This window comes from Cydia splendana, chromosome 6 (assembly GCF_910591565.1).
Source record: "Cydia splendana chromosome 6, ilCydSple1.2, whole genome shotgun sequence".
Classification (NCBI taxonomy): domain Eukaryota; kingdom Metazoa; phylum Arthropoda; class Insecta; order Lepidoptera; family Tortricidae; genus Cydia; species Cydia splendana.
Genome location: NC_085965.1, coordinates 19342524 through 19370033, shown reverse-complemented (window position 1 = coordinate 19370033; position 27510 = coordinate 19342524). Strand labels below are relative to the sequence as shown.

At 36.8% G+C, this 27510-nt stretch overlaps 1 protein-coding gene across 1 annotated transcript; it reads right to left on the bottom strand.

Annotated features, from left to right (window-relative positions):
* Nucleotides 1–1445: 1445 nt before the first annotated feature.
* LOC134791749 (synaptogyrin) lies at nucleotides 1446–22112 on the bottom strand. Its single transcript, XM_063762891.1, has 5 exons — nucleotides 21816–22112; nucleotides 16975–17212; nucleotides 6633–6769; nucleotides 5396–5570; nucleotides 1446–4860 (listed from the first exon to the last, which is right to left on the bottom strand). The coding sequence occupies exons 1-5, from the start codon at nucleotides 21915–21917 to the stop codon at nucleotides 4829–4831; spliced, it is 684 nt and encodes a 227-aa protein (XP_063618961.1). The 5' UTR covers nucleotides 21918–22112; the 3' UTR covers nucleotides 1446–4828.
* Nucleotides 22113–27510: the final 5398 nt, after the last annotated feature.

The following is a 27510-nucleotide window of genomic DNA, read 5'->3' as shown; positions in this document are numbered from 1 at the left end:
TTGACACAAACCCTATGAAATATAATAGATCGACTTTTGCCATAAATTAAATTTCTATACAGACTATTAGATAATCAATCTTTGCTTATCAATTTGGGTCAGACAATAATCGGGCGTCTGTGACTGAACGTATCAAGTTTATCGCTGTGACGCATAGTTCAATGACCTTAAATAGTCAAAAACTGTGTTCTGAAACTTATACTTAACAATTTCAGTAAAGCATAGGATATTTCGCAGAATCGCAGAGTGGCATTGACCGCCAGCATCATGGGCGGATTGGGCGGGACTGCAATTACCTAATTACGCACGTGCGATGGAGATAGGAAATTGCGGGTATTGACCCGCACATACATTGTACTTACATTGGTACGAAATTCTTTGTGCCGTGTCTTTATTAGATTAACGCGATTTCTGTTACATTCTGTATCAAACGGCATTTAAGTTTAAATATGCACTCACAACAATTATTATAAAGTTATGGAAAAATAAAACTTAATAGGTACTTAGGTCCTTGCACAGCCAGAAATGGAACGAAGAAATGCTCATTTATATTTTGTGGTGTTATTCAAGTTTGATCTTTAAAAGCTTTCACATAAGGATCGATTTTTAACAACCATTTCTTAGTTCAGTTCGGCAACCTTTGGTATCGTTTTAATTTCTTTGGTTTTAGACAAAATAACAAGATAAGTGTAAATAAACGAACTTTTATACATATCTATCTTAACATTAAGTACTCACCAAACACTGAACGATTTAGCGTTAATATTCAACACTTATTACAATATTTTTTTTGTTTTATTCCATTTGTTTAATAGTTTTTATTATTATCGTCAGAACAGATTTCTAACCAACATGTGTTACATTTCTACAGCTAGGTTACATGTACTGTCTAAATCGCCGTTATAGTTACAGAAGAATTTGTTACAATTAAGCAAATACTATAACGACTATCAATCATGTATTAAAAGGGCATTCATTTAATTCTACTCATAGATAAAGTCAGAGACGAATAAATATTACAGAGTGCTTAACTACATAATGGAGTTACTTAGCGCCATCTATAACGGATTTTATTTCGGAAATCGTTGCTGTATATGGTGGTCATGGTTACTCTTTATTATTTACCTGTATGGTGTATCAAATCAAGTATAGTGGAACCACTTGACGAATTTCAAGAGATACTAAGAAATCTTTTTCATATTACCTAATGGAAATGAGATATAGGATTATATATCGTATTATAAATAACGTCCACGTTCCTTTTCGCATTATCGTTGTTCCAATGTACCTATTTAGTAACATTTTTAAGCTTAGAATAAATTTAAAAGTGGAAAAATTACTGTCTTGGGTGAGACTTGAACTCACGACGCCTGGATATCCAGGAATCCAGGGGTCGTGAGTTCAAGTCTCACCCAAGACAGTAATTTTTCCACTTTTAAATTTATTCTAAGCTTAATAGCATCGTTCGCAGACGTTTCTGCTTGTTAAAAATAAAAAACATATTTAAGGTTTTTTTCTTGATGCTTTTTGTAACTTTTGGCCCCCAACCGGGCATTTCTGTATTGATATAATAAAAACAAAGTAAAAAATCAAATGTAAGTGTCCCTAATGAGAATTCACTGAAATGTTACTGGAACAGGTAAAAACTACCTTCATTTTTATTGCCAGTGCATTAAGGTCGAAAACGGAGAAAAAGTACATATTAAAACTCCATATTTCGCCTTAGAATTAATACTAAACTAACCTACTTATGCCCTTACATACCTGACTGATATGGTTAAAACTCTATACATAGATTAGATGTACTCTATTATAGTCAGCATATCTATAGCGACGGCTAAAGTGGCCATATATATGGTAACACACCTTAGTTGCCATAAAAATAAGGATGTGTATATATTATGTGGATGTGGATGTATATTATGTGTGTGTGTTATGTGTGTGTTGTGTTATTGTGTGGATGTGTATGTGGATATATTTGGCCCCTTTGGCCGTCACTATCTTGTTGAAGCTGACTGCACCATGAAAGCGAAGCGTAGGTAACAACACCGTACATTGTAGATGAGTACACCCAAGCTATAGTGACAAAAATTTATTGCTAAGACTTTTTTTTACAAGTAACAGTGCAAGCTATGGAAGTGACAAAACAGCTGCCAGTTTACCAAAAACACCAAGTTCAAATCCGCCTATTTTTACATGATTGAGAAGTGTACTTTTTTGGGATATAAGAATCGTAGTTACTGCCAAATTTTTGGGGCAGAACCCAGAGTTTTTCGTCCGGTTTATATGAATCCCATTCGAGATGTAATGGATGTTTGGTAAACCCTAAGCCGACTAAAACGGGCAGTTATAATCAAAATTCTGGATTCATTTTGTACTTAATCTTAGCTCGCCTAGACTTTAAGGTCTTTACATAAATACTTGGAAATAGGATCTATAGCGACAACATTCAACCCGTATATACTCCGATACTAGCGCCGCCGTACGCTGCGGCGGGCAGTGGAACTAACACACATACCATACTTGTCTATTTCTACAGTTTAGAATCAAGAGTAACACAATTACTTTCAAAGACGAGTATAATACTGTTAATGCATACAAATGTAGGTTACTTCGTAATAAAGAATCCCCAATCATCCATCAAGTAAAAACTTACAAAGTTGTATGAGTACCTAAGATTTTAATAGCATTATAATCAAAAGTGTCAATAGATGGCGGTACAACGGTATACGGTATTATACAATACATAATAATATATGAGACAACTCGTTCAAAAGTACCGCCATCTATTGATACTTTTGGAGATAAACAACTTTGTACGTGGATTACTTCTCATTAAGTTTCACTCGTCTTTGGTTTATTTTATTTTTTGATAGTTTTACCTTACATGCACGTAATAAGAAGAATTATGACTCACAATAGAATAGCATTACCCTTAGATTACCTAATTTTCTTTTTTAACACGTTTTATTACCAGAATAATGATTTATAATTGCCTAAACACACTACTGAGATAGCATTATTCTAAATATCATCTTTAAAAAAATACTATGTATTTGAATTAAGCGCTTAACATTTATATGTTTATGTATATAATACTGTTGCAGATCAAAATGTGACTCATTTTAATTTTAAAACACCATGACATGACTCAAGCAATGTTGCCAATTATTGAAAATATAAAGTGAGTGTATATTTTGAATTATGGATGCAAATAACCTAATATACTATACTTAAAATGTATGATTAAATAAAATATATAGGGTACATCGATATGCCATTATAAGATCAATTTACCTACTTATGTTATGTAGCATATCTTTTGTTAATAAGTTTGCAAGCTTGATTATTTTATTAATTATAAAAATGCACTTGATAATTATTTTTGCATTTATTTATTCCTATCAGATCTAAATTTTACACTTCAAAAGTGTTAAATAAAATTTCGTTGACGGGAATGTCCTTTTTACCTTTACCTCATTTTTAATCGAATAAAAGTCAAATGTTTATGACTAAAAATAAAAAAAAAAGCATTATTACTCAATAAAGCTAATAGACATGGCACGATGTAAACGAATGAGGCATTAAAATTAAAATAAAAGAATACACAAAAATAGTATCACAATAAAACACAAATATGGTCTAAATTTAAATGTCACATTGGTCAAACTTAACGGTTGTGCGAAAGGAATGCCAATAGAGTCCCTTTCCTGCGTTGTAAAGGCATAATTAGAAACCAATATATTACGAATTAACATGGACCTTCCATGATATCACTAGCCGCGGATTTTGTATAGGTATTCAAGTTTTGTTATTTACACATATATATAGGGTATTTTACAATACATAAATAATTGGTTAATATTGTCGTACATATACATACCTACAAGCAGGTACTGTGAAGCGATATATGTATGGTTCATATATGTTAGGTATACTATTTATTTCTTAGAAATATTTATAAATAAATAATAAAAACAAATTCAGGAGAAAATATTCGAGAACACCAAATTAACGTAATACTTAAATCAGAATGCAATAAAAAAAAGATGGACGTGTTAAAATGGTGGACGACCGCATTAAGTAACCAACTTCAGATCAAAGTCGGGCACCAAAATGTAACGCACATGTCTTTGACGCCACAATAGATGTAAGACTTACATTCAAATCCCAGATAGGCATTGGTGCTTCAAAAATATCTAAACACGCCTTGTCAATCGTGTTTCGATATTTTTAGAGCCTATATAATCCAAATATTTATTGGCCGTACAGTCAGACTCATAAAGCTGCTTAGCCGTGGCGTAGTGTGAACTAATCTAGCCGTGGGCGATGTCGCATCTGCGCGGCCCTTTTCTTTCAATGTGTATTCCCAAGATAATAAATAGGGTTGGCTTCCGCGAGGCCCCCTAGTGCGAGGCCGTGGGCGATGGCCCACTTCACCGACGCCTAGCTACGCCACTGCTACTTACGCAGCGTACTACGTAGGCGAACAACACGCGAACGCGAAGCGAAGCGATGCGGCGCGGGGTGAATCAAGCCTTTGATACCTATAGAAGTGTCCTACGTGGGCGATCACGTTGCGAACGCGAACGCCTTGGGCCCGCCGTGCCGCGTCGCGTCTCGTTCGCGAGTTGTTCGCTTACGTAAGACGCAGCGTTAGCTGTACAGTAGAGTCGTGTTTGAAGTGTGTATCGCAGATATTTTCTGTAACTCGGATGAGACTGTACGTACTTTTCACTTTTCTTTGATCTAGCTTGGAAAAAGTAAAGTGAGTAGGTAACTGCAGCGTCGATAGTAAAATAAGAAGTGCAAGAGCGAACCGCAGGCTTTAGTAGGTCGGGGCAGTATAGTCCATGTTTCCTGGAAATTAGAAATTGGGCTGTTAATTTGATATAATTTCAAATTAAATATAGCGTGGGAGGCGCCAGACACAGGCCGAAGGGACGAGTATCTAGTAAAATTTTCTAGAACACTGTAATAGCATAGAGCCATAGATAATTAAGCTCAGTCCATATATCAGATTTCTTCCTAGATTCCTACCTAATCTATCTATATAATAATATGTTGTTCCTATGGCAGGTATGGTAAAACGCATTATTATTTAATAAGATAAGCTCGCTTAAAACTGAATACTTGAGTATTAAGCTTAAATTTAATTACAAATGAGTTTTGCAAAGGGCGCTTTAAACTGATTTTTAGTGGTCCGTACAAAACTTTGTTATCTATGTACTTATTTAGTGAGCACTCTAAGAAGATGTAGAACCGATCCAACGCCACCTAGCGGACAAATTGTCACTTTACCTCGGTGACGCCATTCTAGGATGACACACGGTTCGCGCGATATAGAACTCGCTTAACCGATCCAGCGCCGCCTAGCGGACAATAGTCGCAGTACCTTGGTCTCGCTGCGAGAACGGCGGCTCGCTGTAGGCGGGCTGCGGGTCGGGCGCGCCGGGGTAGGCGGGGAAGCCGCCCGGGCTGCCCACGGCGCCCTCCACCTCGTACGCCGGCGCGAAGGCCGAGTCCGCGCCTACACGGAAGCGTTGGAACGCGAAGAACGCGCAGCCCACCTGGAGATTTCGGGGTATATTTTATTAGTCATGCACATCGGTCACGCACTTATGCCAGAGACACACTATAATGGTTGATTGTCGCCATAATCCCAGTGTGTGGCCGTATGAAAATTGTCAATTATCGCGATAATCAATGGCGTTTCCCGTTAGTGTGGCCCCAGCATTAGAACATTTAGTATCTCAGGAGACCAGCGTGAGAGCTTCACTGTGTTGGCAACATGGTGTTAGCGCGCGCATGTAATCATGTTTTTTTTAAAGAGCTGTGGGCCTACAACTAAAGGTTTCCGGTGGAAAACCACCGGGGTGGTTTACTTTTCGTGTAAAAACACGACACTACCTAGCACCCTAGCTAGAATGTACCTAAATGTAGCGGTTATATGTATTTAACATAAGTCAGGCTACCACAAACTGTCATTTAGGGGAGAAAATTAAATTTAAAGGTGTCGAATTGTCCATTGGTAAATCGTCGGTATGTGTATGACAGCCTGAGATACTTAAGACGAAACAGGAGCTGAGTTTTAAATATTTTACGTAAATATACCCGTCTCGCTAACGGAAGCGGCACCTAAAAGTAGTGCGATAAGGACAAGGCGAAAAATCCTGCGTAAAAATCTCAAAAATCGAGGTTTCGTAGTCCTCTGTTTCCTCCTCCAAAACTTAACCAATCGTAACCAAATTTGGAAATCTAAATGATTATGAAATTATCTGTGTCGGACCGTTTTGCTTTTTTGGCTAATTGATATCAGTTTTGAATGCCACGCCTCTCATTGCGGCATAGTCAATTAGGCCATTTTGGCCATTTTTGAAGGGCTCTAGCGCCTTAAAAAACAAAAATATCAAAAAAAGCAAAACGGTCCGACACAGATATTGACAATATTAATCTGTGTTGAAAAAATCATTGCTCTAGCTTCAAAAACCACGGAGGAAAACGAGGAGTACGTTTGTATGGAGAAATGACCACTCCCGTTGGCTCTTAAAGATTGAAAAGAAGAACATGAATTTGACCACAACTGGTGAAGTATTCGGTCTTGCCTCTCTGTGTAAGTGTGTGTGACTCACCCAGGCAAAGATTGAGAAGAAGCAGAAGGCGATAGCTCCCTGCATGTTGTTGGCAGTCCCTATTGGCGGGTCGTCGGTCTTGCCCCATGCATTGGCCAGATAGCAGAAGCCGACGAAGTACAGGAATGCCCAGAAAGCTGAAAGAAATTATTATTGGATTGGAATTTTATTTCGTCTTCATAATGACATCATAATATAAAATATCTGGGAAAACATATAAAAACTCAAAAATGCACGTTTTCCCAGAGATAAGACCTAGCTAGATCGACTTTTCGTCCCTGAAAACCCCCATATAGCAAATTTCATCGAAATCGTTAGAGTCGTTTCCGAAATCCCCGAAATATATAAATAATTCATCGAAATCGTTAGAGTCGTTTCCGAAATCCCCGAAATATATAAATAAACATACAAGAATTGCTCGTTTAAAGGTATAAGATTATTGTATAACATCATATTGCTAAAAAGTCTGTTGTCTAGGCGCTAGAGTGTGTGTTCAGATATTTTTGAGCACCTTGGCAACTCCGATATATTTGATTTGATGGTGACTGTACTTGTGACATTGACTACCGTCTGATATACAGTCGCCATCAGATATATCGGAGCGGCCAAGGTGTTCACAATATCTGAACACGCGCTCTAACGCCCTGACAATAGAGGCGTGTTCCGATATTTGTGAGCACCTTGGCCGCTCCGATATATCTGATGGCGACTGTACATACATTACGAGTATGATGAGAACTTCAGGCATCGTCGAGGGGATATTTATAAGTAAGCTTTACCAATGAAAACAACATAAAAAAAAAGTGATATTTCTCGTTTTATTCACGTTATCAGCGAGAACATTCATATCTATATTCAGAAATGAATACTACAAAAGCAATGAAAATGGGTCGCGGAATTGAATTTCCTCAATTTTCAGACCAAATACGTAGATTTTTTTCTTTTCAACGAGCTGGAAGGAATTATCTAGAGGGCCCTAATTTAATTCCTTTTATAAATATCTTGCACTCTCATTTCGTATCGGCGAAGACGACGATAGGTAAATACGAGTACCTATAGCTGGTCAAGCAGATCTTGTCAGTAAAAAAAGGCGCGAAATTCAAATTTTCTATGGGATGATATCCCTTCGCGCCTACATTTTTCAAATTTGCCGCGTTTTTCTACTGACAAGATCTGCTTGACCAGCTATATATCTAATGATCAAATCAAATTCAATATGGATTGGATTTCTTGAGTATGCTTGAGTCTAGAGATTGCATTAGGGTGTTACTTGTATACAATCGATTCGTCATGATTCGAAACGCAGTGGTAAATTGATTTGGCTTATCAAGTTATCACCGCTTTACATATTTCAAACTTCATAATTCATTTACCTTTTCTTAAAATTGCCTAAGGGCGTTCGCTAGCTGGCGCGGTTGCGAGTGCGTTAACAAAAAATAGTATGAACACCATTGACATATTATATCTCAGGAGGACGGGCAATAAGAATTGGGCATGAATGGGGCCAGTACAGCGGTGTGACACCGCTACAACGCGATTGGTTTATGAGTTCGCATGACGCGCGCGATTGGTCGCAACGGTTGCGTGCACGATTGGCTCGAATTCGTGAGTGACACTGCTGAACTAGTATACCATTTTTAGTGTCCATAAGGCCCGTCCTTAGATAGTCAATCGTCAATGATGAGCACTGCTCACTGGTGCGTGCACCCTAGCCAGCCCGCTAGCTAGCGGACGCCCTTATAAATCTTATAATTGTTCATTATTTTTATTTTAAATATTAAACCACAAAATGCTGTACGCACCCAATGGTCCTACATTTTGCCATAGTCTAATAAAACATGGTCTTCCATTCCCAGAGTGACACGGGCCTACGTCACAACAACATGGCCGCTATATATAGCGCTATCGCATATTATCATATAGCGCTGTCGCATGATGACGTAGGCCCGTGTCAGTTAGGTGACCTAGAAAAGACGGGAATGGAGTACCAGGCGGAGTATATTATTATACCATGCATTTTGCCTAAAATTTTGACATCCCTTAACCCTTTTGATCGATGTTCAAAGATAACTAGATGTTTACCACGTAACGTAATGTTTACCATGACGCCAGCGCACAACATACGAGCTAAATATACTAGTTGCAACACTGTCCTGAATAAACGCACTCAGTGTCAGTGTTAATTTTAACTGTACATAGTCTAGTTTGCTCGGTGTAACGAGTCTAACAATAGTATAGCGTTTTACAAATTAGAATCGGATTAATTTATAAGTCTTTTTATAAGCGTGCATGTACATTTTATACACAAAACAAAACATTAAAAATCTAAGAACTAACTTATTCATATTTACTCACATTTATAGACGGGTCTATCGCGAATTTATCTTATTACCTCTAAATAAAATTACCGACGTCTCGACACAGGTTTCACTGGTCGTGGTTGTGGCTAACTGATGTCCCAGCAAAATGTCAAAACAGAGATTTGTGCACTTACACTTATTCAACTTAGTAGGTAAGTAACAATCGATTCAGCCAAAAAAGGGAGAGTATGTACGGGAAACAAAGTTCCGGTACAAATAAAACAGAATAAATGACAATTTAGGAAATTTGTCCTTTATAGTTTTTATTTGTTTGTATTTTGTTGTGTGTTTAGTAATATATTGTTTGCTGACTGTCTGGATCGGAAGTGATAACGATTCTGAGTAAGAAAAACATTAAAAAGTGAGTACCGCAGCTTCCGCTTTCATTTCGTTCTGTCGAAACCAGTTAGTACTTATGCAGTTGACTTCTCTGCTTGTATCGAAAAGCTATATCAAACTTCAAACTTCAAATATTTTATTGCGACAAAAAAAAAGACTTACTAACTAATACATATATGTACTTAATAATTATTGTGAGGCAATAGGTCTCAGTCTCAGCATGTGCTGTGCCGGTGGCTCAGCGCTGGTTTTCAGACCGAGCCTTTGAGTTGTGTGTCGGTCACAAACAAACAAACAACAAATTCTGGTGGTGCTTGTAGGTACATCAATAGGTAAGTACAAAAAGAAAAGAGAAAGATATTACAATTTTTAACAATCTGGATAAAAAAAAAAAAATTAAAATTATTAAGAATGTACTTATAAAAAAAAAAAAACAATATTAGTGCCACAATAATCAGTAAAAAAAAAACTGTATAAAAAATAGTATAAAAGAGAAGAAATAAATAAATAAATAAAGTGCCAGGTGTATGTATAGATATATATATGTATGTATGCATGTCTATACCTATGCGTGTGTGTGCGTGTGTGTGTGTGTGTGTGTGTGTGTGTGTGTGTGTGTGTGTGTGTGTGTGTGTGTGTGTGAGTAGTAAGAAAAAGAGAGAGGGGTGCCGTCTGGGGAACCTAAAATTTGCTCTGCATGTCTAGCAAGTGTCTTCGGACTAACCGCTTGTACTTTACAAAGGCCATGGGTTCCCGCAGGGGTGGGGGAAGGTCGTTCCAGACCTTTGCAGCTGCAAATTTGAAGCTCCCTCTAAAGAAGGCAGTCTTGTGTTGGGGTGTCGCTAGCTTGGTGCATCCTCTTAGCAACCTGGACCGTGTGTCGTTAACCCATTTCAGCTTCTGAAATAGGTAACGGGGCTTCTCATACTCTAATATTTTTCGTACTGCACAGGCCAAATGCATTGTCCTCCTGTTTGTCATATTTAGTTTGGCCTTGTCGTTTAGGTAAGGAGTAATATGCGCTCGTCTGGGAATTTCATAGCAGAAACGGGTACACGCATTTTGAATGCGTTGTATGTATTTTTTTGTATCTGCTAATAGCCTGAGTCCATATACTATGTCTGCGTAGTTAAAGGGTGACAGTATTAATGCTTCTACTAGAATTTCCCTAACTTTTTCTGAGAGATATTTGCGAATTCTGTACAGTATTTTTAATCGGTAAAAGGCATTTCTGACTTTAGTATTTACATGTTCAACATATCTCAGTTGTCCATCCATGACTAACCCGAGGTTTTTTGCTGTGTCTACTTGCGTGACCGGCGCCGTCCCTATCGATACTCTGGGGTTTTGTTCCTTTATTTTTAAGCATTGCCACTTGTTTCCTAGTATTATGTACTGGGATTTAGCTGGATTTAGGATGAGGTTATTTTTACCTGACCATTTTGCTACTGCTTCTAAATCTGCGTTGATTTTTTCAAGAGCAATTTCCAGATCGTTTGGCGCAAAAGAGTAATATAGCTGGGTATCATCCGCGTATAAGTGAGCATTACAATGTTTAATGTTCATGACTAAATCCGCTGTGTAAAGAATAAAAAGCAATGGACTCAAAATAGAGCCCTGTGGTGTACCGCGTGTAATTTCTATTGTTTGTGACTTCAGTACTTCGCCCTGATCTGTTTCCATTTCAACATACTGCTTTCGATTGGTAAGAAAAGAGTGAAACCATTCGCATGAGGACGGGGATACTCCATAATGTGCCATTTTGGAAAGTAGCAATGTTGGATTGAGGCAGTCAAAGGCACGCGAGAAATCCAAGAGTACTAGAATGGCTCCCATTCCCTTGTCTGATGCTGCAATAATATCATCTGTGACTTTCGCTATTGCTGTCGCCGTTCCATGTTTGCTGCGGAAGCCTGACTGTGTACATGGGAGTAGGCTATTATCCTCTAGATACTTAGATAACTGCTCACAGACTATTTTTTCCAGAACTTTTGATAGTACCGGCAGGATGCTAATCGGTCTCAGATCTTTAATTTAATTTAATTTAATTTATTTATTAAAAGACAACAATGGCCCATAATGGTTAGTAACAATTAATATTAAAAACTAAGTGTTAGTGGAACAAAATCATAAATCGACAAACACACACACACACAGACAGCAATAACAATAATAATCACCTAGTAGCGGTTAAAACACGCTCAAAATGCCGCATTATAGGTGAGTCGTATCGGCCCGCTACAGTAGCCAGGATGGGGTTGGAGCTAGCCCGCACTCTGCAGAGCAACGAGGCAGTTCTCTTGCGTATTATTGCATAGTAGTCGTCTGTGCGAGCTTGTGCAAACATGCCCGATGCGCTGCAGAAGCGGGACAGCCCCAACAACATCCTGAAACCATTATTATATTGGACGCGCAGGGAACTGATAGTCTTCTGCGTATAACTAGTCCAGAGGCTGCACGTGTAGAAAACCTGACAATAGGCTTTAAATAACGTTATTTTTACCTGTTGGCTACACCGTGCAAACCTCCTTATTAGCATATTGCATCGGCTGCCAGTGCCCTGCGCTCCCTTTTTATATCTAATTGGTCTTTAAGGTCGTCGGTGACATAGTGTCCAAGATACTTAAATGTATACACGCGCTTGAGTTCGTTATTATGAAGTTTTATGGCAGGTACACTTTCCGGTAGCTTGCCTCCGACGGCCTTAAATACCATATATTCGCTTTTCTTAGCGTTATACAGTAAGCCATGTTTACTTACGTATTCCTCGCATATGCTTAGTAGTTTTCTCAACGCCCTGACCGTTGGACTGAGCAGCACCATGTCGTCCGCGTAGCTGATATTGTTGACACTAACATCATCAACTCTGCATCCTACTGTAGTGCTGCTCAATCCCTCGATCAGGTCGTTGACGTACAGGTTGAAGAGCTTGGGGGAGGTTATACCCCCCCTGCCTCACCCCACACTCCAACCTGTACGACTGAGAAAACCTACCAGCCCATCTGACGCTATTGCTCTGGTTAAGGTACCAAAATTGAAATATTCGGAGTAGTTCCGCCGGTACTTTTTGCTCCCTTAACTTATTCCAGAGGACATCGTACGACACAAGGTCAAATGCTCTGGATAAATCCAGGAAACAGGCGTATATAGGTGTCTGACGTTCAGTGTAATACTGTACCGTGTGTTTTAAACTTAAGACTGCACTTTCCGTGGATAGACATGGGCGAAACCCGAACTGCGCATAGTGTAAGTTTAAATGCTTCCCAAGTTGTGCGTCCAGTAGGCTATCCAGTACCTTAGCCAGCACAGCAGCAGGCGAGATGGGCCGATAGTTGGACTTACTAGAAACATCGCCGGTTTTATCTTTGAGAATAGGCACAACAATGGTGTTCATTAGGTCATGTGGTAAGTATGAGTGAGACATGCACAAAGAATAAAATTTAGCCAGAACTGCATAAAGTTGTTTTCCCGCAAACTGCAAGTGTTCTATACTGAGCCCGTCGTGACCCGGCGACTTTCCTCTGGTCATTCTTGTGATCACATGTTTGACCTGTTCAGAGGTAAAACGAACAAGGTCCGACTCACGACAGGCCCCGTCATCAACCCTTTGCTGCGCTGGGCCTAATGGAGATTCTATTTTAAAATGACCAACAAACATATTAGCAATGGATTCTGGCTCACTTACTTCTCCGACGCTCACGGGCACGCCAGGCCGACCATCCAGTTTCTTAACGGCCTTCCAAAATTGTTTGAAATTTTTAGAGCTATGATGCGACGCTAAGATATCTAACTTAATTTGCTCTTGATGATTTTGGCACCATTTCAACTTGCTTTTGAATATTTTACGACTTGCGCACATATTTTCGTAAATGATTCCCGAAATAGGCTTATTAAAGTTGACCCACTCCTGAAAGTGCACCCTAGCCTGCCCGTGGGCGTCCCGGACATGTTTATTCCAGCCCACGACTTTTTTACCCTTCCTATTACGGCCACAAGCTTGATGATAACTTTGCATCGCAGCGTCTGATAAAATATTAACGATTTCTCTATATAAACAATCAATTAAATGTCGATGACTAATATTACTACAATTTATATTACAACAAATGTCAAAACCTTCAAAATCAATTAAATTTAATCTATCATTACATATTTTATAATATTTATCTATTTGTGCGCCGTCCCTGTCACCCCAAACTACTTTATGATATTCATTATTATTAATTACAAGTTTAGGCGGAACAAGCTCTAAACGGCATTCAATACACAACGGATAATGATCAGAACAAAAGGTGTCATAAATCACACTTATCTCTAAAATTGTGTCCCAAGCGCATTGCGTAGCTAGGCAGTGATCAAGCCAGCGCCGGCAGCCGTGCGCCTCGCTGACGTAGGTATAGGTATTCGACGCGGGGCCTAACTTAGTTATATCCGCACATTCCAGATTATTTTCAGCGCAAAAGTTTATCATTTCAACGCCAAACGTCTCACCCGGATGAGCATTAAAATCACCTAACAGATATGCGGTTTCTACGTCACTGTTTTCAATAATTGCTTTCAACTCACCAAGGCAGTCTATGTACTCCGGCAGATTGTCCGTCACATCGGTTGGCATATACACACAGCACACGATAAGTGAACGATTTTTAAGGGCGATTTTTATAGCCGCGATACGATCACTGTTGCACTTAATAATAGATACCGACTTGAATAGACTCCTGCGCCACAATATCGCCACTCCACCGTACGGTCGCCCTCTGATGATGCCCGACGACGTATCAACAGCTGACTTTCCCGTGTACTCGAAATCAGTGTGTATTTCACTAAGGTACTGTAGCCCATGGGGAAACAACCAGGTTTCCTGAAGACAGATAATATCAGCTGACCGGCATAGTTTTCTGACGTCATCCACTGAGCGTTTTATTGATTTGCAGTTGTAGCTAATTATTTTACATATATCTTTATATCCTTCAGTCTTGCTAGATTTTGGTATCGCCTTTACCTTAGCTATTTTCCAGGCTTCTGGGTAAGCGTTTGTTACGATCGACGTGTTGATGATGTGCGTTATAACCGGCAGAGTAACGTCTAGTGTCAGGCGTATCATTTCAATTGTCGTACCGTCACGGCCACTTGCATTCGTAGTGATAGACGCAATTATTTTTGAAACTTGCTTCTCTGTGCAGCCTGTTAGGTTGAACACCTGATCAGTGATTTTTTTTTCTTCATAATAAGCCAGCATATCGTAGTCAGTGTTAGCATTACGTATATAACATACGTACACATCCTAAGGGGTCATCCATTAATTACGTCACACGAATTTCTAGTTTTTTTTACCCCTCCCCCCCTCCTTGTCACACTTGGTCACATTTGGCAAACCCCTCCCCCCTGGTGTGACGTCACATTTCTTCAACGAAATCGGCAAATATTTATTTAATATTTTATCAAAATATTTTTGACAAAAGAAATATTAGTAATTTAATAACCCAAAACTGATTAAGAAATAAAATTAAACGAATAAAAACGATTATCTTTTGAAAACCTTGTTATTTAAATGATAATTAGCGTATAAAATAATTTAAATACATTTTCGGTTACTGATGAAGTTAAAGTGACGTCACAAAGTTTATGACTCCCCCCTCCCCCTTGTCACAACATGTCACATTTTCTTGACCCCCTCCCTCCCCCTAAACGTGTGATGTAATTAATGGATGGCCCCTAATATATACGGTATATAAATTATATAATAACGCTAAGTGGAAATCCTTTTTGTCGCCATATTTGTCTATTCTATTTAGATACTTACCTATTAAGTTGTAAAGATTTTTTTTCTTACAGACTGCGTGATAAAAACGAGATATCCTGAATAAAAAGGGCCAATAAACGTTGTATAACTTATCTAAGCAGCAGAAAAGATTTTTACGATCTACTAAAAGGCTTTAATGGGGGCGTTGGCGCCAAAAATTAAATTTGCCTTGAGCCCTGTGAGAAATGTACCTATTACTTGGGCTGCTAAAATAAAACCTTGAAAATCCTCCCGTGATTATAAGAAATATTTAGCACGTATTTACCATAAAAAAACTACACTGGAAAAGTTAATGAAGTATGTTTTTCGGTGTTTTATTATTATTACCTACGTTGTGCGTATTGCGAGAAAATTCGCAATAATATTACAAACGAGTAATATTACACTACGATACAAGTGCGAAAAATAGGAGATTCGCAAACGAGTGGCCATAAGGCATAAATTAAAACACGACGAAGGGAGTGTTTTAAGTCGACACGAGTTGCGAATTCCCAGTTCACACATGTATCGACAACTTTTTACAGTACATATGGCCTTTTAAATATGTACTTGCGTAATGAGCTTATTATCGCACTAGTGCGGTAATGTAGCACCATATGTACTGTAAACTACTTTATGCTTGACATTGACTGATATGGAGTTGATACAGCCCGTTAGTAGGTTAGGTACTATCACATTAGTCAGTCATTCCAGTGTATCGGTACCTATACATGTACCATGTGTGGTATGTTGTAGATCTATATATCGGTGTAGATGGACACAAAACCAGTGATAATGTCGTAGGAGCAATACTAACAGACAGATGATAACAGCAACATGCTGAATGCCGGCACCAGTATTGGTGAAGTCCCATATCCTCAGCTACATTTGTCAAATACGTAGTACACCCAGCCGCAAAACTGGACTGGACATATGCTCTAATAAATGTTTTCCTAGCTCCCAGGATAAACTACTTAATAAAAACTACTAGACACTAAAGAACCCATTAAACTAAGAAACTATTAAAAACTCCATAAGTTACACGCATTAGTATAGTCATTAAACAATCTCAGTTTAAAAAATAAATTACCAGAGAAACCCACATTCCCAAGCACATAGTGCTTCCTCGTCTTCATCACCGATAACATCTGCTCAAAGAGGTATTCTATACCCACAATGAACCCGATGGACGTAATGACAGAGGTCCCAACTCCTTGCAAGTATTAGTACAGTCAACTGTAAAAATATGGGTGTAGCCAACTTATTCAAAAATATACTTGGTCAAGCAGATCTTGTCAGTAGAAAAAGGCGGCAAATTTGAAAAACGTAGGCGCGAAGGGATATCTTCTCCTAGAAAATTTGAATTTCGCGCCTTTTTCTACTGACAAGATTTGCTTGACCATCTTTATGTCCCATAGTTCTTAATTCGCTGACATAAGAGCTATGGGACATATTTTTGAGATGATTTGTGCACCCATATTTTTACAGTTGACTGTACGAGTATCGTGTCAGATTAAAAATATAACTTAACAGAAAAACCCATATCCGCAAGCACATAGTGCTTCCTCGTCTTGACCGAAGATGAGGTATTCTCCCGCAATGAACCCGATGGAGGCAATAAACGCAATCACGGAGATGCATTAGTAATTAAACCGCCAGATTAAAAATAAAATAACTTACCAAAGAAGCCCATATCCGCAAGCACATAATGCTTCCTAGTCTTATTCCGAAGACATCTGCTCAAAGAGGTATTCTCCCACAATGAAGCCGATGGACGCGATGAACGCGATCACGGAAATGCCGACACCATAGTTATAAGCATTAGTATCGTCCTTAAACCATGTCAGTTTAAATAACTTACCAGAGAAACCCATATCCGCAAGCACATAATGCTTCCTAGTCTTGACCGACGACATCTGCTCAAAGAGGTATTCTCCAACAATGAACCCGATGGAGGCGATGAACGCGATCACGGAGATGCCGACGCCATAGTTGCACGCGTTGGTGTCGTCGTTGTAGGCGCAGTACTCTTTGCCGTCCTTCTTGCTGATGTACCAGCCCTTGGCTGATATGCAGCCCATTACGATCACGCTGAAGAGCTGTGGAGATGAAAATAAATGGATAAGCTGTTTGATGCATTTATTAGTTGTTTTTAATTGGATAGTGAAGTAGAGAATAGTTTCGTGGTGCTTCCATATCACCAGGGAATTTTTATACTTTGTATTATTGATTATGTAAGCAGAACCCCTCTTTACATACTTAACCGGTAAATATTACTCGAATTTTGGAAATACACACTTCCTATTAACCCTTAAGGGGCCCACTGATTAACAGTCCGCCGGACGGTATCGGCCTGTCAGTAAGAACAAAATTTTGACAGTTCCGAACAACTGACAGGCCGATACCGTCCGGCGAACTGTTAATCAGTGGGCCCCTTTACAATGTCTAGTAAAAGGGACATTAAAAATTAAGTAGGCAGGTACACAAAAAAACAACCAAGTACCTCCTAAACAATTAACCCCAAAAGTATGCAACAGGCTCACTGCGCTTTCGCGTTGAATCGCGATAGATAACATAATTATACACCAGGAATGACCCGGAGTGCGGATCAAGTCCCCTCTAACACACTAACTGGTTACAAATTAACTTTTAAAGTCAACAAGGTAAGCGCGAGGTAAATATTAAGCTGTTAATCTACTGCAAAAATGGGAAACTGGTACTAAACGGCTTAAGGTGGCCAAGATTATTAGTGCTAGCCCTTCCGCTGTACTACAAAGATAAACGTTTAATGTTACTGGATGAGTTTGCGGTTTTAGAAAATATCGCGTCAGGGGTAATTTCCGAGAATTCTGCTTATAGTTAATAGTCAACGGATTACTTATTAACCTTGCAGACTTGCTGTCGTGATTATTTAAAGAATCACACCAGAGAGTTTGTCTCAGTACTGTTTTTCCTTCTTCTGCTTGTTCATAATAGAAAACACATCTAAGACTCATAACGAAGTACCTATCAAAACTGTTGTTCAAATTAATTTCACTCTTCCTTTTCTCACTTTCTTCGCTTCTGCTTTTATATCACGTTTCCTTTTAGAGTCCGTAGAGAGTAGAGTGATCAGAACAAATAAAGGAGTGTCATTTTAAACGTCATTATTTTCATAGAAATTTGAAATTAATGAAGAATTTGCTTGGTCTGACTGTATAATAGTAGGTATGAAATATAGGTATAGCAATATCGCGTGTGGCGCCAATATTAGGTCTGTGTTGGTTGACTTTTTAATGTAATATTCCGAGAAATACTAGTTTACGACGTCCGCCCGTCCGGCATTTACGATCTGATCTATATATGCTACTATCTTCGACAGTTTTGTAATAGTACCCATGTTACCAGACAAAGTAAATGTTAGTGAGGTACAATCCAGTCATGCCGGTAATTTGAAACTCTACATTTCAAAAGCATTTGATAGTCAGCTCTACTACTCTACCGTTACCTACTTCACTACTAATATTGAATGCCAGAAAAATTATAAGGTATTTTAATTTTGAGAAGTCGTCTATGGATGTATTTCTCCTACTATAGAAGAAAGGAGTGTAAATATTATTAAACTAGAACGCGATTTAATTGTGTTACGTCATTGTCATTATCATTAATTAAAAAATTAACGTCGATTTTCATTCAATCAATAAGTACTAGGTGCGAGTACAAGATAAGAAGGGTGCAGGTCATAAAACGGTGGTATCGGACGTGGCAACCATAGCAATAATTCAAATAATTGAATAGATAAGTAAATAGTAAGAAAGTTTTATCTAAAACTAAATCTCGTAGATAAACTTGACATTAGGATCTCCTTTATTCCCTCATGGGATTCTTTATCATGTAGGCCTTGCTGTAACGTAATACGAGTGTCTCGTTTCTAGGTTAAGGCCTCCACTTTTCTCCCTTGTTGACTTATCTATACGGAAACGTACACCTAGGTAGAGACCCGCTCTACGATCCGCAATAACATCGATGCTTTTAGCCGCTGTTAGTAGTGCTGTAATACTGGTCAATTATATTATATAACTATTATATATTATATAGGTTATACTCATACACAACGAGCACAAAAAATACTTCCATATTTATTTCTATACCTACAAAGAAACCTGTTATTTTTGATTATATTTCGCATTCATCTTTGTCATACTCGTTAAACATGAGCTTGTCTCTTTCGGTGAGTGGTAGTTCGTTCGTTAGCACGTGCACATTTCTCGCTTGCCCAGGTGCGTCTAAAAGGCAACTTGTACAATTTGTCACAAGGTAAGCGCTTCAATTTTGGAACGCCGATAATAACATATCTTGTGTGATCAATGATCATTGATACTAGTCGAATAAACGCTCGACATGTTTCGATCCGTTTTTGTGTGTACCTGTGTTACGATAAGGGTATAGATATATTAATATGAACTATGTATTACCAATGAAGACGTGAACTCGTCACGCCTATGATGCAGAGTATCAATTGTGATCTTTGCTTTGATTTGTGGGGTTAAGTGCTGTAATAGGGGTCATTCTAATGCGTGCCTTTACAATAGTATCACTGCCGCTTCGTCTTTGCACAATGCATCTAGAACTAGATAGGTAATTACTAATTATATGACTAGGGAACAGTGGCGGGCCGTCAGTAAAACTCGAGTCTCATCGGCTTGCTTAATGCGAGACATTTGAGCAGGTACCACAGCAGGCCAAAATGACTGTGGCTTGCAAAGTGGCGGATTTGCCCTAAGGCCCAGTAGTCCCGGGCCTAGAGCGAGATATTAGGGGCGGCAGCCAGGTGGCAGTCGATAGATGGGTGCTGAGAAAGGGGCGGCTAGTAGTTACTACAGGGCCTGGGGCCTAGGGCGGCAAATTCGCCACTGGGCTTGCAAAAATCGTAAGCGTCGCCACCGCAATAACTAAAATATGTTGTTTTTTATTTAATGTTTTTATTTCTTTATCACTATGTAGTGATAAAGTAGTCATGTGACCTACAGTCTAAATGAAGTAAGTATTGATAAATATTTAGGTATTATTAACGTTTGTCATAATGCATTATTCACGACTCAGTCATAAATTAGGTACTTACCCTACTGTATTTAATATTTTAAGTTATCTTCAAACATATATATACAGGATGATTCATGAGACGTGAGCAGGACTAATCCTGTAGTAACTGATAATTGATCGATCACCATCGTATTTAGGAGAAACAACCAAACTTTGTCCTATTTTTTTACTTTTTGGTGTGGGCAAATTTAATTCTCAACAATCATGGTCACCCTACAGGACCTAATTAATAAACATAAAACCTCTTAAACCGTAATGGCATTTTGATTACGAAGAAAATAAACTGTCAAACTTGAGTGAGATACGAGTTTTCAAAAGTAACCAGACCGTGATGACAGTTATGAGTGTTATGACATTCAATTTGACACAGAATATCGGTAGTTTAGTATTCTAATTTTAGGGTGACCATGCATGTCGTAAAAAAATTAATAACTTTTTTTTTCAACACGACTAGAAAATTAAGGTTACCTCACAAATACTGATACGAAACAGTTGCTTATAATTAACGATATGCGCAGTGTTAGTCCTGCTCACGTCTCCTGAATCACCCTGTATATAGGTACCTACATAAGTATAGACACAACACAATAGGTGTATCATATTTTACATGTTTACCAAACCTATACCTAATCCTCATAAAAGGTAAGTAAATTGATGTTTAATTGGTTTCAAAACTATTCTGGTAAAAACCTACTAGTAAAAATAACAAATATAATAGGTACCTACCTAATTAAAAAAATATATATATATATATAATTATATTTTAAACATTATAAAAATAATTTACAAAATAGTTAAATGTCTGCACTAGATAGAAGAATAAAATAAGTAAAATTAAGACTAAAAATATAGAAATAAAATTATTATTTGAATGTATGTGTTTTTTTATTATTAATATTATGTACCCAATTTAGTTAGGAGTGTTAGGACCCTGCCCAGCTTTTTTTTACTGTAGGATATTATTTCAAATAGTCAGAAACACAGCTTGAGATTTAGAATTTTTTTTAATGAAATATAGAGCTATTTTTGTAATTTATTTTATTTTTTTATTTTTTATTGTTATAGAATGCATAAATTGTAATTAGATTTCAATAAATAAATATATTTTCATAATTGAAATCACTGTCTATTGTTATGAGACCCTGGCCACACTATAACTTTTATGAACAAATGTTTACATAACTTTAATCCAAATGTACCTGAACAATGGTCATAATTAAGTTCTGACAATAGCCATTATGTGTTTAGCTGCCGTGAAGTTTACATATTCAATACACGTTCAAGGCTGGTCATGTGACCTGACCAGAAACAACATCAAAACGCATTCTGATGTAAGAATATATGCATCTACATGTACCTAGAGTTTGATAATGATAAGCTTTGATAGTAGGTACTTTTAGAAAGGGACATTTATAGCTGAAATAATTTATTTCGTTATTTAAAATTACCATGTACAAAACTGTTATTTAATTTGGAATTAGTGCGAGATTTCGTGGAATAAACTAAAAAAAACAAGTTATTAACTTTTTACAACAATCATAAAACGGGTTTTAATACTGAAATGTTCATGTTATATGCTTCATTGATTACATTAGCAGGTGTAACGTAAAAGTGACATACCCAACAAACCGCCCTGACGATTACAGGGGGTCTCTGAATGAAGGCCTGAGGGTCGAACGCACCCCCAGCTTTCCCACCGCCGTACGCACCGGTCGTATCCATTATTGCACTTTTCTAGTTACTTTCAATACCTTCCACACCAACCCTCAACGTCCATTAAAGGCTCAAAGACAATATGACCTCCCCAAACTCCGAAAACCAATTTGTATTATCGATCGCGCAGACAACATTCGCTAGACGTATGACATCAGGAAAATCTACAACAACTCTGTTCTCTGTGGTTACGCTCCGACATCGATCGGCCACGGCTCGCGCTTATTGGTCGAAATTGTAGCTGTCAAGTGATTGGCCAATCGTAGAGCGGTAAACAAAGGTTTTCAGGAAAGCGGTATTGAATGAAAATGTAGGCTACGGAGGACAACCGTCGTACTACTTACAGTTTTTCAAGATGATAGGGAAGTGTAATTCAGGTAAGTTCGTTTACCGGTTTTTCTCAGGTTCTAATGTGATTTTAGGATAACCGTAAGCTTTATTGCTATTTACCTATTATTTTTTACTATAGTTTTTGGCTGCTATTTAACTGATCACCAGATTTAGTAAAATTTAAACCAAAAAAATCTACTTTACCACCCTAAAATAATAAACGATCACCAAAATTATAACACCATTTTAATGTGAAATGATTACCAATTTTATTACATTTTACTATCATATTAAAGGAAATGACACCAAACTAATCATTATTAACCCAAAAATTGTAAAGGTTACCAAATTTCAAACCCCATTTTAATGTGAAATGATAACCAAATTTTTACATCTTACTATCCTATTAAATAAAATGACACCAAAATGATCATTGTAAACCCAAAAATAGTAAATGACCACCAAAATTAGAACTCCATTTTAATATAAAATTATAACCAAAATTTTTAAATCTTGCTATCCTATTAAAGCAAATGACTCCAAAATAATCATTGTAAACCCAAAAATAGTAAATGACCACCAAAATTGTAACCACATTTTAATTAAAAATGTGCAAATATTTAATATATCGTTATCCTATTAAATTAATTAATCCACTTCGTCACCTTTTTCTAACCTAACCTAACCCAATTTTCTGATAGCAGTTTGGTTCTGTAAGGGTTGCAGTTCAAACCTAACCTAACCCACTTTTCTAGTAGCATTTCGTTTCTGTAAGGGTCGCAGTTCAAACCTAACCTAACCCACTTTTCTAGTAGCATTTCTTTTCTGTATGGGTTGCAGTTCAAACCTAACCTAACCCACTTTTCTAGTAGCATTTCTTTTCTCTAAGGGTCGCAGTTCAAACCTAACCTAACCCACTTTTCTAGTAGCATTTCGTTTCTGTAAGGGTCGCAGTTCAAACCTAACCTAACCCACTTTTCTAGTAGCATTTCGTTTCTGTATGTATGTGTGTATCTAGTAGTATTTCAGTATGCTACTAGAAAAGTAGGTTAGGTTAGGTAGGTATGCGGTGCGGGGTACGGGGGGTTGAGCGGGAGGGGCTAGTAATTTTGGCATCATTTTACTTTATTTGGTAATATGTATAAATTTTTTGGTAATCATAGTGGTTTATTTAGGTGAAAATATCGCATTAATTTGGTCTTCAAGATTTGGTGATCATTAATGATTTTTGGTGATCATTCAATATATTTGGTATTCGAATACAATTTGAAGTGCAGTCGTAATTAAAACGGTGGTACTTTTGTAATTTTAGGCCTTATTTTTTTGGTGTTCAGTAATATTTTTTGGTAAGCATGATTTTTTTATTTAGGGTACCAAAGTATTTTTTGGTGGTCATTATATTTGTAGCCATAGTTTTTTGCTTATCAGCAATTTCTACGTTACAGAAATTAGAAAACTCACTTAACTTCGGTACGTACCGATTTACTTACCTACTTTTATTTGGTTCAACTCTATTATTCGGGCCTTTTTATTTAAAGTTGTCCCCTAGACTTTTTTTTTTTCAAAATTGAGATTTTTTATGTTATTTCTACTCAGAATCACGAGCTCTTTCTATCCTAATAGGAGAAAAAAAGTGTCCCAAGGTTTTTTGCCCCATTCCGTTACCATTTTTTCATAGACTTTGTATGGCGGTTTCGGAATGGAAAGATTGAAAAATGTATGGAAATCATGGGACACTTTTTTTCTCCTATTAGGATCAAAAGAGCTCATGATTCTGAGTAGAAATAACATAAAAAATCCCAATTTTGAAAAAAAAAGTGTGGGGGACAACTTTAAATAAAATGGCCCATTCATTGTAACGAGCGCTCCGGTTTGATTTTCTATCCAATAACCATAGGTATATTTGAATGTGTAGTAGTGGGTCAAGTGGGCGTTTATGCTTACCTTCTGACGTAAGCTAGAGCTCGAATTTTACCTACTACATATTTTTAATACACCATTTGTTTTTAACTAGTTATTCTCGTTTACCTATGTACTGGTGGTTTAAAGTACTTAAGTTTACACACTTCAGGTAACTTCTTAGACAGTACCTATGTAAACGTACTCCAGGTAGCTTTTAAGCAAATAAGTGACTCTACATTAAGTACCTACTTTTGTTTTTCTATCCTAAGGAAAAATGAAACACAAAATTAATACGGTTCATGATGTGAAGTGAAATCTGTATGGATTAATGAAGCTTTTGTTGGCTCATGCAGTTTCTGCAAAATACATACTTACTTACATGAAATTTTCACTAAAACTAAACAGGTTCTTTTCTGAACTGAAAAGAACCTGTGTGTTTAGTGTCTGTTTTTTTTGCCTGTTATTCTGAATACATAATTATTCCATAAACTATTTCATATAATTGTTAAGTTTATTTTAGGCTGCCGATCTAACGACAACGAAATCCATCGTTTCTTATTGTATGCTACTTCGAATGTCACTTTGTAAAATTAGAGTTGTCGTTGAATTGTGTAGCAGAAACATTCACTACAATGAAAACATGATGATGAAATAAGATTACCAATACTTATTACCTGTGCGATAACATAATTGTCAAACAATTGTTATTTACAAAAAAAAATTACGAAATGAAAAATCAATAAACTAAGCATTAACTTTTACTCATAATAGGGGACTTACTCTAGGTATGTAGAGCCTACAATTTCAGGGGAAACTGTTGTAAGGAAATGAATACACAAAAAGTAAATGAAGACTCACATTATAGAATATTACAAATATATTTATTCAAATAAGAACTCAACTATAAATAAGAATGTAAAAAGCTGCTTCATTAGAACATGGCGTTCAGTTGCCGTCACTCGATAATTTTGACTAGTTCGACGCAGAACATGTTGAAAGTAATTTGCGAAAATAAAAAACTCCTGTAACAGGTCTAGCACCTTCCAGTTATTGAATAAAGTATAGCTTAGCTACTGAAAGTTTGTGAAATTATAAACTCATTACTATTGACTATTCCCAAACAACGACAAAAAAAAATGGAATAAAAGGTATAGTCCGAGAAAATCGTAGAAAATTATTGAGGGCGCCACTTCCTACGTAACTATCACATTATTGACGTAAAATGCTTAAACATGGCAACAATTTAGTATGGAAATTTTTTAGTTCCATTTTATTTAATTTCTACTATTTTATGTCGCACTATAATGACTTTCCCAAAGAATGAGAAATAAAATGATGGAATAAAAGGTACCTACCGTAAACCTACCCAACTTCAGTCCAGTACCTACTAATTAAGTATGAATATCAAGGTTTTTTTGGGTGTACTTGTTTTTTCTCCCATTTATAAAAATACCTTGCCACGACATTCAAATGATACACACCTGGACGAAGATATTCGAGTTCAGTTTGGACCATAGTTGGGAACTTTTGAAAACTTACATCAAAATATGAAAGAAGGACTAAACATTTCGTCTTGCATTTTTTTTGTGAAATGATTTAACAATTAAACTTTCAGTAGCGAAACCACATCGTGTAATGACCAGAGACAAGATACGAGTACTTATAATTAGGTACAGAAAGTAGAATACCAATTATCTATACCAACCAAATATGTATATAGTACGCTTCTGGATAGCAACATATTGATGTCATAAACAGATCACATGGAGTTGGTTCAGATAATCAAGTATATTAGTTTAGACAATCGAGGTTCCATTCTATCATCAAATATGTTAATTAGTTATAGTTTTCCAAGATTTCTTATTATCTGGCCACATAAGAAATAGTGTGACGGCTAAACAAGGGTTACACTTCTATCTTATCATAGGCAGGTATACAAAACTTCTAAATACGAGCTGTTATTAAAGAAGACTGAATTATAAATGTAGAAACACTGATTTCTATTACAGATATTTACAGAGTTAAGCTTAATGCGTACTTCATATTGCGCTACGTTTTAGTATGAAAGTTATTTTGTGTACGTACACGATGTTAGTATCACGAGTATCTAATAGGTAAGGCAGTGTTAAACATAACTATATCGACAGCTACAGTGATGCGACAACTGTCACAAAAACCGATAAACCGGTGCCATTGTCACATCACTGTTGTTGTGAATACTACCTTCGATTACCTATATATTTTATTGTATGGCCGCTAGATATCACGTTCTATGTGGACATGGAAAAGTTACAAAGTACAGGAGATCGTATTTTTTTTGGTAGTATTTTAATTTTGTATACAAACGTAAGAAACATGTTTAGGAGTTCTTTTAACAATAGAGCTTGATTGCCAAATCGAAAGCTAATACTGTGTTGCCAAAGCCAAAGGTTTTTATAAAAAAACTTGGAAGTGTGAAGCGAATGAGTATGTCCATTTATACAGAGGTTGTGTTATACAATTACTATGAGGTCTATCGCTATTTTATACGAATGTCTATGATACATTTTGTCATAATAATAACCCCTAATGTCACTCTATAACTAGTGCTAATATTTTGTATAAATTCTAACTAATAAATCCTACATCATACCCAAGTACTCTACAATTTTATTGTACATGGAAATCTAGCTACTGGATAATATTTGTATCTATTATGTCATAATTTAAGTAAAACAATATTTACAAAAATAGACACTTTCATCTGTTTTTGGATTCGTCTATATCTAATTTTTAATGAAACGAAACACGTAGGTATATGTATTTTTAAATGTTAAACAAGGAACTATCGTTAATTAATTTAAATACATAATAAAGAACAATATAAACACACAATTAAATAAAAAATAGGAGAGGAAACTAATCACTTTTATAAGTTTTATTTACACAAAGATGCTTCGGCAAACAATTAAAGAAAATTAATATGAGTAATCTATTTTGATCAACTACTTCGCAGTGTTATAGATCATAATTTATAACGGAATAGATTACAGTTTGTAACACATCATATTTATATAGAAAAGTATTATTTGTATTGCAATACAGGCAGGTGTGATTTATTTGTTTACACATTTATACTTATATAGGTACCTATTGGCAAGATGCGATTTTGTGGAGATATAAATTTTCGTATTTGTTTCAAATGATACATAATATGATTGCTTATATTATTGCCGATGTAAACTATCTATTTTTTTAAGGTCCAAAATGTTCAGAATTTGATCACATACTAATAAACCCAATTTATTTCATTGACCATGATAGGAAACGTCTTTGGAATTAAATTTAAAGTCAATTCGATTTTCATGAAAATTCAATTCATACTTCATAA